Here is a 15,544-nt window from a genome sequence, read left to right on the forward strand (position 1 = left end):
AAATATTACAAGTCATCGTCTCTTCGTGTTCCTATTTATAAACTCTCACAAGTTGATAATTTCGAAGATATCGTCTTTCCGGTCTAAAACAGAATTTGTGCTTGCAAAAGACAATTCTTCACTCAAATCAGCCAAGTGCGTCAAATGACAATAAATGTTATAATAATGAATGTAATTAATTTACCTTGAGTATTGTGTTATTTATATTATGATTATGGATCCTCACCTCGGTGAGTCTTAGTCCATATGATTAATTACCTTAATTAATTCTGAGCAGTCTACTGATGATGCTTTATATATGTTCTTTAATTAATTACCTTTGACTCCTATTAATAATTTGACTGCTTGGATATTGTCTTTGTCGATATAATATTGTCCAAGTATGCATACATGTAGGCTGAGTACATCTTAGTCCAGATGATCGAGGTGTAGTCGACAACATGTAACACATAATACCCCAGGCTTTACATGCAACATGTTAAAGTCTTTATATTGTCGTTATGATGTTGATTTCGGCATGGTCGACATGTGCAAAGAAAATTTGTATTTCTTTGGTTATTGTCGTCCTATACGTATAATAGCACCTAGTCTCGAGAATTGTAGCAACGTAGACGCTTAAGCTTGCGGTTGTCAGGGATATAAGAGTCGATGGGGCGTTTAGAAGGTGGGAAGTTATAACTTTTGTTTGTTTGATTTGTAGAGATCTGACAATTGGGATCAAAGAAGTGGGAGATGAAGAGTCTTTACAATTTTGCTATAAATGGGAGACACACTTGTCTCATTGGGTAACTTATAGTAAACATTCGGTTAAGTCTGCATTTTGATCTTGAGAGTTTAATACAAACTTAATTGGGATGCAGACTTATGAAATTTTAAGAGTCATATTACAATATTAGGTCTCATATAATTATAGTATGGAATATTACGAGTGTTGAGAATTTGTAGTGGAATATTACGAGTGCTGAGGATTTGTAATGAAATATTACGAGTGTTGAGAATTTGTAAGGATTGTAAAAATGTGAGTGAATAAGATATGATAAATATAATAAATATGTTGCAGGAGAAACTTGTTATTTTATTTTTCTCATATATTTTCTCTCTCTCTCTCTCTCTCTCTATATATATATATATATACACACACACACACACACACACACACACACACACACACACACATATATATATATATATATATATATATATATATATATATATATATATATATATATATATATATATATATATATATATATATATATATATATATATATAACGTAATATAAAGTTAAATGACTTTACGTGACTTTTTGAAAAAATAAAGTCATAGAAGTATTGATCTGGAAAATTTCCCTTTCCAAATGTTGATATATACAGGATACAGACTTAAATGAGTGCGGACTTAAGCGAATATTTACTGTAATCTACCATTCTTTTCTATGTCGCTGATATCTATTTCAAGAGTCCTCAATGTCTTAGTGCTGACTAGTATTAGGTATGTCTTCTAGTAGCGAGTCTTCATTCAATCTTTCCCAAGAAAACTCCCTTGTGAATCGAGAGGTTGTCATAGAGACAAGGGTAGACCCAAAAGATGAAATAGCTGAGTCTAATTGGCCGAAGAGGGGAGGGTACAAGTGGGTAGTTCCTAAAGTAGAGTTAACTTCCAAGTTTAGGTGCTCTGCCACGCTTAAGTCATGGTATATACAAGTATGGGAGTGTCGAGGTTGAGGGCATTATTTCGTTCAAGAAGGTGAGCGTTATAGATAATGCTTTTCATGGCCAAAAAAGTTACCTGACAGAACTCTTTTATGTGTATATGGCCTTATTTATTCAACTACACGTTCGCTTACCTTTTGATGAGTTCACCATGGGTGTACTACACATTTTGAATGTAGCGTCCACTCAATTACATCCAAATAATTGGGGTTGTCTCCTAACATTTCAAATTGTTTGTAAATCATTAGAATTAAGCCTTACACCTTAGTGTTATTTTACATTTTATAGTACTCTGTGTCTCGGCATTTCGTTACCTGACTTTCATTAGTCAGCCAGCCAGGAACATGCTTATTGGATTCCTATTCCAAATCTTTCAAGAATTTTAAAAATGGTTTCTTTATGGTCGTAGTAACCACAAAAGGTCATTCTCATTTTTATGATGAGTACACCAACCCTAAGTTTCCTTTTTATTGCATGATAACCCGACTAGGTATCAAGAGTGGCCAAGAGAGAATATGAGTGACAAGGATAAGAAATATTTGAGTCTTCTAAACGAACTTTCTCGTTGGCTTCCTACTAGGAAAATTGTTAAAATATACTTGTCTCCCCAACCATTGACTAGCATGCTTGGTAAGTATATTTCTTTAACTTGATTATAGAATAATATCCGGCTAATTTGAAAATGTTTTGGCCTTTACAAGAGTGATGGTCCATCATGACCAGAAGATTGGGAAAGATGATGTCTTTCGCAACTTGAGGAATAAAATGTTGTTGGGTGATAAGAAGCAGGGTAAGGGATCGTTGGTTCCGGCTAATTGTAGATATTCATCTTCCTCATGTCACATTGCCTAACAATATCACACCTTAAAAAATCCCAATGAGGGGGAAGGATCGGAAGAGATTCCGAATCAAGCTTAACCAACTAGAAGGGTGTTCCGACTTTAAGGTTGATAGTTATGGGGGACTAGTTGGTCCTCAATTAAGCATGAAACAATACATCCAGTTCTATTTTAATGAAGAGGAACACCAACTAGTAGAAGATAGCGACCTTGAGGTATTGATGAAGGTGTATCTCGAACTTCACGACCAATCTCTCATATATGGCTACAAGATTACCAAGCTGCTAAAGAAAGAAAGAAAGGATGGGGGAAAGATGAAAATGACTAACGAGTCAGCAACCTTGAAACAAAATTGTGTTGTCGACAAGGAAGCCTCAGAAAAGGAGAGAAAGGTTGTGAAAGAGGATAAGGTTGAGCTAGAGAAAAAACTAAAGAGTTGGAAGAACCGCTACCTTGATTTAAAGAAGAATGGATAAGGACAAAGTGAAAGAGCTGAATGTTGCTTTGTCCAAGGATAAGAGTGCACAAGAAAGTGTTGAGGCCTTGTCCTTGAAGTACCAAAAGCTTGTGCTTGTAGAACATAGCAATGAGCTTTATAAGGTTTTGAGACAGGCCAAGTTCCTATGCCTAATATCCGCAAAGGATGAACAATTTGACGTGAACAAGGACATCTTCAAGGGTGCTCTTATGGATGTTGACGAGATTGCTGAGGCACAAGCTGATATCACTCCTAAAGATGTTGACAACAAAGTTAATGGGGATATCTAAATGCCTTCTCCTATTACCATCGACAGAGCGCCCCCTGTTGTTGTACAAGAAACCTCCCTTACTAACGAGCACAACAATGTCAATGTCGAAGCTGAAGTCAATAATGATGCTGAACTTGAAGTCTTAGGATAGGAATGATGATGCAATTGAACTTATCTTTGTATTTTTTTTCAAAGTCAAGATATATGTAAGCTTTCTTTTTGTACTGACTAGCCCATTTTAGGGCTTATGAATAGAAAATGTTTCTATTTTAATACTCTTACTTTACCCATTCTCTTGAACTTGTGTTATTTTATTATGACTTTTATTTGGTCGATATATATAATTCTTTATGTATCAACCTTCAAGCTTTATGTTAGATTGTTCAACCAGGACCAAAGTGAATCTCGACAGGAACTACGAGGGTGTTCGACCAACATCAGCATGAATCTCGACAGGGACCTATGAAAGTGTTCAACCAGGACCAAAGTGGATCTTAGTAGGAAACTACAAATTGTTCAACCAGGATCGATATGGGTATCAATAGGAAACTACGAGTTGTTCAACCAGGACCGATAAGGGTATTGGTAGGGAACTACAAATTGTAACTTGATGTTTTGCAACCTTTAGAAATAAGCGAATATAACATACATATAAATTAGAACCCCTTTTTTATTAATAGAGTGTCTCGTTAAAACCTTCTCGGCCAAAACCCTTTTAGAGAAAAAAGACCGAGAAAGGAAATAGTACACTCCAGCTTGTAAGCACATTGTCGCCATCTTCCACTATTCGGAATGGTCTTTCCCAATTGATAGAGAATTTGCCTTCACATTTCCTAGCATTGCTAGCCATGCACCATACTAAATTGCCTTTCAAAATCAACTTTAGCTTAGAATTATATTTTCTAACTTCTCTATGCTTGGTGGTTGCTTCCTGAATTTGTGCTTTCTCCCATTTTTCAGTAAGTAAATCTAGGTCAATATGAAGGCAATATTTGTTGCTACTTTCATCATATCGTTATCACCAAGAAGATAGCTCTTCTATCTTCATTGGAATCATGACATCAGTACCATACACTAAGCTGAAGGATTTTTCTTTGGTAGAGGACTAAGGAGTGCACCTGTACCCCACAACACCTTTAAAATATCTTTCAACTACCTTCCCTTGGTCGAGTCCAACCGTTTCTTCAGTTCCACCTAAATGATTTTCTTAGTCGCCTTAGCTTGGCCATTTCAATGGAGGTGTTCAACAAAGCTTGTAACATGCTTTATGTTGAGGTTGGTGTAGAACTTGGCTAAGATTTTGCCTATCACTACAAGAAAAAAGTGATATTACTTCCTGCAAAAGTCCGTAAGCAACACTGATTTACTACAAATTACCTACAGACAATGATTTGTAGATAAATAAGTCATACCTAACTTACTTATGGATATATCCATAAGCAATTACCTACAAATGTAATCTATAGCTAACACGACAACTTATGTTAGTTTTGAGGTGACCCTATTTGTGAGGAAGAAGATGAGTAAGGGAGGAAGAGGAAGAGTGGAAAACAAGGTCAGAGAGGCAAGGATGTGTCCAGGAGATTATGTCAAATTGCAAACTCGAAACTAATAGATGAGAGCAGAAAAAGGGAGAAAGTCAAAGTAAGATATTTTTAATGCATCCATATGTAAAATTCGTATACAAGATAACTTTATAATTTACCTAAAGTATCATACATATAGATTATTTTATTATAGTTAAAAATATTTTTTTTTTCAAAAACTGTATGTAACATCCGTAGATAATATTCAATTTACCTACGAAATATATTTATTAGGTAATATTTGTATGTAATCTTTAATTTATCTACAGGTTAGAATTAGGAAGTAATATTCGTATGTAATGTTCAATTTACCTACGGATTTATATACGCATGTAATAATTAGTAGGCAAATCATGATTTTCTTGTATATGAATTAGAGCTGTCAAAATGGATCGTCCGGCTTGGCCTAACCCGACCCACCACGGGTTGGTTACCCGACCCACCACGGGTTGGTTACTTAGTGGGCCAACCCAACCCAGCTCACTTATTAGCGAGCCAAAAAAATTTGAATCGGATCCGGCCCACCACGGGTTGGTGGGTCAAACGGGTTGACTCACTAGCCCACTTAATTAAAAAAATATAATTTTTTTTCTTCTGTCAAAAATTATATTTCGGATTAAAATTTAAATAAACTTGAATAGAATCTCAATATAATCTCAATATAATCCAAAAACGATGTTAAACTCCAACACAAACCAAAATAAATAAATAAAAGTACAAATTACTATCTAAGATCAAAGCATTCTTGTGACTTACCCAATCTTTTATTGAATGCAATACTTTTTTCAGCAAACTAATTATACTTTTTCCAATAATTATACTTTTATTAGTTGAAGCTAGGTTTCCATTTGTCAACCCACCAATGTGTTTGGTTAAAAAAACAGCCCAACATTGCAAAGTCCAACATAATGTGTGTCACCATGCGAGTTGGTGGCCAACCCAGCCCAACACGGGTTCAACCCGGGTGAGCCGGGTTCTTGGTGGGTCGACTCCAAAATTGATCTGTACTGAAATTTGTAAAAAAATTTCAATCCAACCCGGCCTAAACCCGTGGTGGACCGGGTTGGCCCACGGGTTCTGACCCACTTTGACGGCTCTAATATGAATTGTCTTTTTTTATCGGTTATAATAGTATTTGACACTCCATATTGGCATACTATGTTCTTCCACATGAAATTTTGGACTTGTTAAGTAGTGATGGTGGCTAAGGGTTCTACCTCGATTTACTTGGTGAAGTAGTCAATGTCGACTAGGAGAAATTTAACCTAGCCTTTGCTTGGAGCAAATGAGTCGATGATGTCCATTCCCCACTTGGCAAAGGGCCAAGGGAAGAAAGTGTGATGTAACTTCTCTTGTTTCCCTTGGATCAAGTTGTCATGCTTCTGACATGGTAAGCACTTATTCACATATTCGACATAATCTACCTCTAGGGTCAGTCAAAACTAACATGATCGTAGTGTGTGGGCTGCCATGGTTCTTGCCCCTGAATGGTATCCACAAATGCCCTCATGCAACTCTTGCACAATGTAATTGGCAAGGTTCGAGGTAATGCACTTTAGTAGTGGCCAATTGTATCCCCTCCTAACAACTTGCCATCAAGTATAGTGTACCTAGTCGCCTTTCTCACCCATCTTCTCTCCTAGCCCTCAATTATTTCTCCTTCCTTAAGATGTTTTATGATGGACGCCATCCATTTTTCCTCCGCTTCTACCGACATACATTCGATCATTGTCTTTGTTGAGGGTGTTGAAAGAACTTACTACAAAAAGGGATTTGTATCACCCTTTCTTCTTCGTACTGGCCAGTTTCGACAATATGATAACTCTCATGTTATCCTCCCTGAGGATGTGCTCCAATTTAAAATCTATAAAAATTTCTAAAATAGCCTTTATCACTTTGGATTCTTCCATCTCTCTGGTCAAGGAGAGTCCAACTATCAAGGTCTCATACTCAACTTGATTATCATAGGTTTTGAAATTGAAATGTAATGATTTCTCCACTAGTACATCATTAGGCCTTATGAATACTATTCCAACACCAACACCTTTATCTATGACCCATGATGCCATACTGGCTAGGTTTGGCTCTTGCAAAATTTTTTGAATAGGGTAGTTAGTCTTCTTACTGTCGTTAACATAAATAAGGCCACCTTTTCTACCACCTGGTAACGAGTTTTAGCATCTTGTAAGCCCTTGCTTACGAAGTATATTGGATGTTGCTCCCCATCATGCTCTTGTACCAAAGCCACACTGATGGCGTCCATTATTGCGGGGATGTACACTAAGAGTGGCTTTGAAGTATCCTATTTCAAAGTATCAAACATGAAAAGTATCACTCTATATCTTCTGTTTTTTTTTTCTTTTATAAACATACAAAAGAAGAACTTTTATACCATCTGAGTTTTCTTACTGTAAATCTTTTGTTTCAAGTTCTTCAAGTAAGCATCATTGTTGTTGTATGAGAAACTAAATTCCATGACCATGATTTGTAGTATTGAGTTAAGCAATTAAAAAGAAACAAAAAAGAGCAAAGAAGAGTTAAAAAAGAAAAGTTTCGTTTCGAGGATCACAAAAAATGTACACATGAGAGCCAGGAGATCTGATTTATATAACAAAAAAAACTAAAATGGACGATAAGTGCAATTAATTAAGATGAAAGAAATAGAAAAAAATTGTAAAAATGTAAAACACATTGACTTAATATATTACTTGTTAAGTGAATAATACAAATTTATTTTTAATGCTTTATGCCACATGGTAAAAAATAAAGTGTTAGTAAATTTTTTTAAATTAAACAATTGATTTATCACAAAATCAAATTTATTTATTTTATAACAATTATGTCATTTTTTTCTATTTTGTCACATATTTTCTTTAACTCGTTAAATCATATACTAATCTCAATCATAGTAATATGATTATTATTGATTGAATGAGTTCTTACATTCTAAACAATTAAACAAATATCTTATTTTTAATCGTAGATAGTCTTTACATCCTACGAGAACAATATGTCTAATCAAATAAAACTTATGGTAGGCGTCATTTTCATCATATGAAAATTTATTAAAAAAAAAATAGGGGACCAGATTAAACCCATGTGAAACAAATGAAGCAGCTTTCCAAAAACTATTACGAAAATATATAGATCTTAACATCTAAAGAGGAGCATGTAAAAAATTATTAGACACTCGAAGTGTGAATCATTTAATGATCATCTAAAAAGAAGAGTCTATTGTCTAAAGAGTAGCGTCTAGCAACAACGTCGACACCTAATGACGTTGTCGCTGAACGAATGTAGAAACTTTGGACATATATATCATCTTATAGTGTGTGGAGCCATTGAGCATATAAAATATTTGATAATATCTTTATCGTCTTATGAATGTATATTGTCCGAGAGTGTATATATCATAAAATATTAATTATAAAAAATTAACATATTGATTTTTAAAAAATCCTAATTTCAATCCTATATTCATGTTTTTTTTTTTAAATAGCTGCACTGATTTATAAATTTTAAAGATCTGCCATAATAAGTTGAAAAAAATACACTCAAAATATAAAGAAAAAAGATACATAAAAAAGGGAGGGAGAGAAAAAGGAACGAAAGTCCTTTTTTGAAGAGAAAAGGGAGAACGAAAAGTGGAAAAAAAAAGATGATTAACATTTATTAATAGAAGAAGCACATTATTAGTAAAGTAAAACAAGGATGGGACCAGAGAAAGTGAAGGTCCTCTCTGCAAAGATTGTCCTCAAACTAGAGGACATGCTTTTTTTGTGAACGAGGTCCATATGATTTGCTAGGCCACACGTACTTTATATGCTATTCAATTCATTCATACAATGCATGCTAAAGATATATCTCTTTGGCAGGTTGTGACCATACCCCAAAGCTTACGTGCAACTTCTTGATTATGCCCACCCAATGCTTCCTCATTCATACCATAGTCACAATAAATTAAATTATCATTATTAGTTAATATATGTGGTTGGGTGGTGACTAGTGAATAGTGATGCTTCATATGTAAATTCTTCAATAATACTTTGCATTATTAAGGGAATAAAACTATCATATAGTAGACAATATGGTGGTTACATCCATTACCCACCCATACCATATGTTATTTTCTTCATGTGGTGGGTAAGATCTAACAAATCCATATCAAGTTTTCTTGAATTGAAACATAAAGAGAATTATGAAAATGTTATGCTCATCATATATATGACTAAATTACAATATGTAAGTAAATTTTGTAAAGTTAAATTTACATTTTAAAATAATATTAAGATTTATTGTATTGTTCCAAATAAGATCGTGTTAGGTATTATTATAAATTTTTACATTTAATTATCCTAACTCTTCAAAAATAAAATAAAATAAGAGAATAGGGTAAACCCACGATAAAATAAAATATTTATTGTATTGTTCATTATCAAGTTTCATCTATTTTCATGCTGGTTTCTTAAAGAAAAGTGTTACAATTTTGGTGGTATATAGGATATACAGTCTATATTTATGAAAAAATAAACTATGTAGCCAGATATAGATTTTATTTATAATGTATTATATATGTACATGTAATGTAGATAGTTTTTTTTTTCACTACTAATTGATATCGCTTAGTTTAATTTTGAGCCTTTCATTTCATGTAGGTGAACCTTAAATATCTAATGAGAAACGAAACTAATTCTTTGAAATGATAATATAAGTTTGCAAGAATTAAAACCAACATTATTTGATTGTTTCTTTTAAAAAAATGTATTGAAATATATTTTAATTTAAAATTGGCTTGGTTTTACGGGAAAAAGGGAGGCTTCGTCAGGCCCAATTCACCTTATGTTGGTCTAAATAGTCCAACACCACCCCGGCGTGATATGAAAAATAATTTTAAAAATTTTATTGAGTTTCAAAAAACTTAATTCAAGAAGGAATATTTAACGTAAATCTATAAAAAATATATAAAGAGAATTTTCCTTTCTGTGTCCACATTTTAAAATACCAATTTTACCCCTTATATATAATAATTTATTAAATTTTTAAAAATTGATCGTTACTTTTACAAGTTTTTTATAAAATTAGATGTTTTTGTTTCTTCTCTTCTTTATTCATCAATGGTTATTCTTTTGTCTGTTCTTATATATTTCATTTTATTTTTAATAAATATAATTTTAATTTATATATTAACTTAATAACATTACAATATTATCATCTATTAATATAAAATCACGCATATTTAAAAAATATATACACACATGCGCGATAGTGCTTGTGTTTACGCTAGTTATTCATAAAGGCGTTTAAAAATTATTCTAAACTTAAATTTTAAGAATGTATTGAATTCACATTTTTAATTTAAATTTTTCATAAGAAACAATGACATTCTCATCTTATTTAAATAGGGGGCAACTGTCAAATAATAACTAAAGACTAAATATGATACAATTACTAAAAAATGTAAAAGTGAAAGGAAACTATGGAAGAATAAAGAAAAATGTTTTCAAGAGAGTGTATTTCTAACATTTTTCTAAAAATATTTTCTTTTTTAATGGACTGTCTTTAAGAAACCCAATACAAATAAAATAGTGTGCATTACTAATATCTCTCTAAAAATATTCTATCTACTTTAATAAAGCTGTGATAAGGAAACCCAATTACAAATTCACTTATAAATATAAAGAATCAACTATAATTTAAAAAGTAGAAGCTTATTGTTTAAACTTTCTAAATAGTTGAAGCAACTGAATTTTAATTTTCTGAAATTTTTTGATTTCATATTAGTCAAGAAAAGGAATTTTATTTTATAATTCATTCCATTTCTCTTGGGTATATGTTACACAGAAAATTGTCCTTACACAAACAGAATTTAGATTCTTTGCTAGATTCTTCTATACTTTACCTTCTAAATATACTAACCAACATTGATTTTGATATTTTAAAATATATTAAAAAGATTTTTAAAATATCAACATCAATGTATCTTGAAGCGACAAAATCTAACAACACAAAAAAACTCAGTAAAGATTTAGACTCAATAAGCACCTTTAAAAGCATTGTGCACAAGGGTGAAAGGAACAGAAGAGGCCTATGTTACATGATACAAAAGTATACTATAGCAGTACTAATCATCTTATATATCTTCCCTAAAACAAAAACAAAGCTAAACTAAAGCACTCCAAACAGCTCCATCCCCTTCACCACATTTTGAGTGCACATATTTGATCTTCTCCACTGACTTGCAGATTCCACTGCAGCTCCAGTCAAAGGATGCAACACATATGTTTCCTGCTTCTGCCTTCCACTCACAGTCTGCACAAACCTTTGCTTAGGGATAAAGTCTCATGGGAAGACACCAAAGTGGTGTCACAGATTCTAAGAATTTTCACATGCCGTACCTGGAGGAGTTCCACAGCACATGCTGCGCTCATCTATGTGCTCAACTTCTAGACCAATGAACCATGCACCAAGAGACACATCTTCATTGGCATATTTGTGCAATATTGGCCTGCAATCACAGTTAGAATCACCCTTTAAACTTGGACTCATCCATGAACTACAATAGAAAACCCTTTAACTAACAACAAACATCAAATATCCAACAAACAAGCTTTTTAAATGGCTCTGATACCATCTTAAAAATTGACTTTAAACCTAACTCAACTCTACCAAACCGATTTATAAGACGAGGTTTGCACTTACTTATGTATTGTAAATTTGTTTTATTTCTAGTCGAGTAGAATCTATTGGAAATGTTTCAAGTATATGGTGAATCTAGTGAGTGTCAAAGGTGAAAAATGTTAATCTTAAACACACAACCATGCATAAATGGTCATTTTTTGTTAACCCCTTTTGTATTGTCAATTAAAATGTAGCTTGGTGTTGTATGAAAAAATGTATCCGTACTGGTTAATGGAAATGTAGGTGGCTAGATCACTAGAGATTGCGTATATCTGTCCAGTTGCATGTCGGAAGTATTTGTTACCCTCTTCTCCAAACTTCCAAAACTCAGGTTCGTGATACTTCACATCCCTACAGAAAGAAACAAGATCAAATAACACAAAGCCACAATAAGGAGAATTGAAAAATATAAGTCCAGTGGAATTTACGTTCGTGAAAGAACAGGTCCAGATTTCATACATCCAATATACACCCTGGGTTTTGAACGATGACGAGTAAGGGTTGTTGCAAGTACACCTACATGGCAGCAGTTGTTATATGAAGCTCCGACACGGCCTCTGAATCACGCTTCCCGTTTCGAAAATAGACACGGATTCGTGATGGAAGCGGGCACGATGCGGTGTCAAGAGTATGAAACAATAGCATGGAAACACAAGAAAAATGACAAGAGTATTGAGACAGTATATACCTAAATTGACGTGGACATCATCATCCACTTTGACATAGAAATCAGCATCCCATTTTGCAACTGCAGTAGAAAAGAAAGTTCTTGTCTTTGCAGACAATTCATGATACCCTTCAACATGTTCCTACAAAATGAATAAACAATATCATAATCCTGATAGATCTTCAGGATTTATCTCACAAGAACAGTTCCAATGATATGAGTTACCAGGCGAAGGAAATCTTTGTGCTGAGCTTCTTCTGAATCAATAGCTCGATCAAGAATGCTGTTAGAAGTTGCACTGGGACAACCATGACAAAATCATTCATGTCAGTTCCGTTAAGAGTAACTGTGCCATTTTTAAACATGTATCTATTTTCAATCAGAGTAATAATAAGAACATGCCTATGGTAACTGTGTAATTGAGATAACTTTGTCACATAAAACAGGGAAAAAGCTTTCGGTGCTATCATATGAACAAATAGTATATAAAGGTGTTTCACAGAACAAAGGAAACTTCACATGACTTTACATTTCAAGGAATTATGGATGAAGCCATTAATTCATTTTCTGACCTTAGTTACTTTAGACATTTTTGTAAAGCTCCTCTGATTCACAACATACTTATTTTGATGATAATTTCACCTTACTAGCACAATCAGAATCTTACAAGAAATAACCTGTGACCAATCATGAATCTGATGACAATTCCCTTCTCTTGTTCCAGTTGAAGAAGCTGTTCCCCTGATCAAAAGAAGAAATCAAAACCACAACTTCTCAGAAATAAACAATTTCCACTGAAAACATAAAAGATACCTTGAGGCATCCAAGTCTCTCTAACTGAATCACGCCGTTTCCTGCTACTGAAAGCAGTGTTTATGCCAATCACTAGAAACACCTTCTTCCTCAGAGGGCCTTCAGTGGGGGATCTTGTGGCCAAGGTGTTCGAGATCTCAGATTCTCTGCTACTCCTTGCCATTGCTAGCTCCATCTGAAGGACGGAAATTTGCTTGTCCAGAGATCTGACACCTCTCCAGAAAAACATAAACATCAATCACTCGAAGAACACTTCAATTGCAAATTGCAAATGGAAACAAATCTAACCACAACTAAAAACATGTTCATCTCAGCACTCACTGAATGGCCTCATGGGTTTTGTACACTTCACTCATTACATCCTTATCCTGCAAAGGTTGTTACAAGCGACACATTCAAAACAACCCCACAAACATATAACGTAATGCAAAAAACATCTGCAAATGGAACTGAAGAGATCACTGGGAGTGAACCACAAAAACATGCCTTTTTAGTGGCACAATCCTCTGACACCACTTGCAGTTCTTGGTCGCGTCGATGATTTGACAGATGCACCCCATTAGACTCAGGTGCCTCCCACATCCTGCGAAGTTAACAACGTAGTCGTTGTTCAGTTCAGTCATCAACATGAGAAATAAAAATTTGAACTTGGGAAAACAAAGCGCCAACTCACAGACTCAAGTTTCGAACTTTAGTTTCAGTTTAACAAAATAAAATGAAGTAAACAGGACCCGAGAACAGAGAAGAATCGTATAAAAACTGTGTAAAGAAGAAAGTTAAGGAGATCAAGATATAGTGACCTGGTTGTTATGATCATTCCAAGAATGAAGGAAAATACAGAGAAAACTGGAACCCATTTTGCAGAGATTTTGGCGGAACCACGATTCTTCATATTGATTCTGTGTCTGTGTTTATGTCCGAGAACTACAAATTCAAATACACTTTTTTTTAACAGGGTGATTTTTGGGTATTTATATGAGAATCCATTAAGAAAAAAAAAAAGAGAATAACAATGGTCAACTATTTGAAATTTAAGTGGAGCAAAATGATAGTACTTTATGAATAAATAATGGTTTAAATAATATTTTATGAAAATGTTAGAACTTCAAAAGTTAATTAATGTTTTGTTGGATTGATGAGAGAAGTAGTTGTCAATTTTAAAATAATGTTTTCATTCCTCTCCCACCAATCTATCTATTATTACTATCTTCATTAATCATTCCATGATGGAAAAAATATTTGATTTGTCCGAAATATAAAAACCTATATAGTGTAAAAGTCTAGTAAAACATAGTTTAAATCATAATATTCTCCATTATTTTACATACCTTTATCCAAATTTTGCTTTAACAACGTCAAACCCACATTTTATAATTTTATTTGAAATTCAAATTTTTACAATTTCATTTTTTATTAAATAGATTATAATTATATAAACAAAAATTTAATATTATATTTAAATAAAAAAATACTCATAGTATTATATAAAATTAAATTAATCAGTTCAATTAAATTTAATTTAAGACTATTAGACATAACAAATAATAAATCTAAGAATTATATAAGTAATATGATTTCTGATTTTGTTATACAAAATTTTTTTAATATTCAAAATAGGAAGAGTATGCAGTGATTTCATTTACAAATGTAATATGACAAGTTTTGTCTAGGTTTAAGGTGAATAGTAATTGAGCAAATACGGGTTGTTTTGGTTTAGTTACATTAATTTTTAGAAAAAGTCGGGATAAATATATGAGTAGTTTTATATTTTTTTAGGTTTTAGACTTCTATTTATGTTGAGTTTATGGAGATTATTTATGCTTTGGAGCATAGAGAGCTCCCAGAGGATTTGGTTTGGGAATAATTTTACTTAAGTTTTTCATGATTTCTTATATCAACAAATGGTTTCTTATAGTCTTAGAGAGCGATGACGTCGGTACTTGCATTTTTGTAAACATAAAATTTAAAGTTTCTCATGTTTTTCGTGTTATGTTGATAAGTTAGTCAATTTGACTTTTATTCATAGCAAACCACATAAGGGTTTAAATATTTTACCTTCATGTATTTATTTACATTTTTTAATAATAATTTGTCTATGTTTCGTGAAATGTAGGTTTTGTGTGGCCCTCATGTTTTGTATTCATTTCTTTTTTCTTTTTTCTTTTAAAAAGTCCAAGATACAACAAATAATTGATGGACTTTAGCATGTCAATATAGCTAAGATGTCAAAGTTCATAATGATTAGGGGTGGCAATACAAGTCGACCCTGCTCATGTAGGCCCGTCTCGCAATTAACCTGAAAAAAGCAGGTCATACTGAATGTTATGACTCACCCCACATACCTCTAGGCTCGCGGGCTGCTCCTCATTTTCTAACTCAGATTTTCAAGACTCGGTCAGACCACACAACCTTCATCTTCATCGCATAGTGATAGGTGTTTAGTATTAGTTAAATTGCATATCATTTAGACACTTGCATTAAATCAATGTAAAAATCATT

At 33.1% G+C, this 15,544-nt stretch overlaps 1 protein-coding gene across 2 annotated transcripts; it reads right to left on the minus strand.

The window, feature by feature from the left end:
* Nucleotides 1-10,901: 10,901 nt before the first annotated feature.
* LOC114193851 (beta-1,3-galactosyltransferase 7-like) lies at nucleotides 10,902-14,000 on the minus strand. 2 transcript variants are annotated; one of them, XM_028083810.2, is made up of 11 exons: nucleotides 13,846-14,000; nucleotides 13,532-13,628; nucleotides 13,367-13,413; nucleotides 13,046-13,251; nucleotides 12,910-12,973; nucleotides 12,458-12,530; nucleotides 12,254-12,374; nucleotides 11,994-12,081; nucleotides 11,791-11,916; nucleotides 11,283-11,392; nucleotides 10,902-11,196 (listed from the first exon to the last, which is right to left on the minus strand). In XM_028083810.2, the coding sequence occupies exons 1-11, from the start codon at nucleotides 13,935-13,937 to the stop codon at nucleotides 11,048-11,050; spliced, it is 1,173 nt and encodes a 390-aa protein (XP_027939611.1). In that variant the 5' UTR covers nucleotides 13,938-14,000; the 3' UTR covers nucleotides 10,902-11,047. The 2 variants fall into 2 exon arrangements, with proteins under 2 accessions (XP_027939611.1, XP_027939610.1); XM_028083809.2 differs by having other exon boundaries at nucleotides 13,046-13,260.
* Nucleotides 14,001-15,544: the final 1,544 nt, after the last annotated feature.

This window comes from Vigna unguiculata, chromosome 8 (assembly GCF_037176805.1).
Source record: "Vigna unguiculata cultivar grain cowpea cultivar isolate G323 ecotype 2 chromosome 8, ASM3717680v1, whole genome shotgun sequence".
Lineage (NCBI taxonomy): Eukaryota > Viridiplantae > Streptophyta > Magnoliopsida > Fabales > Fabaceae > Vigna > Vigna unguiculata.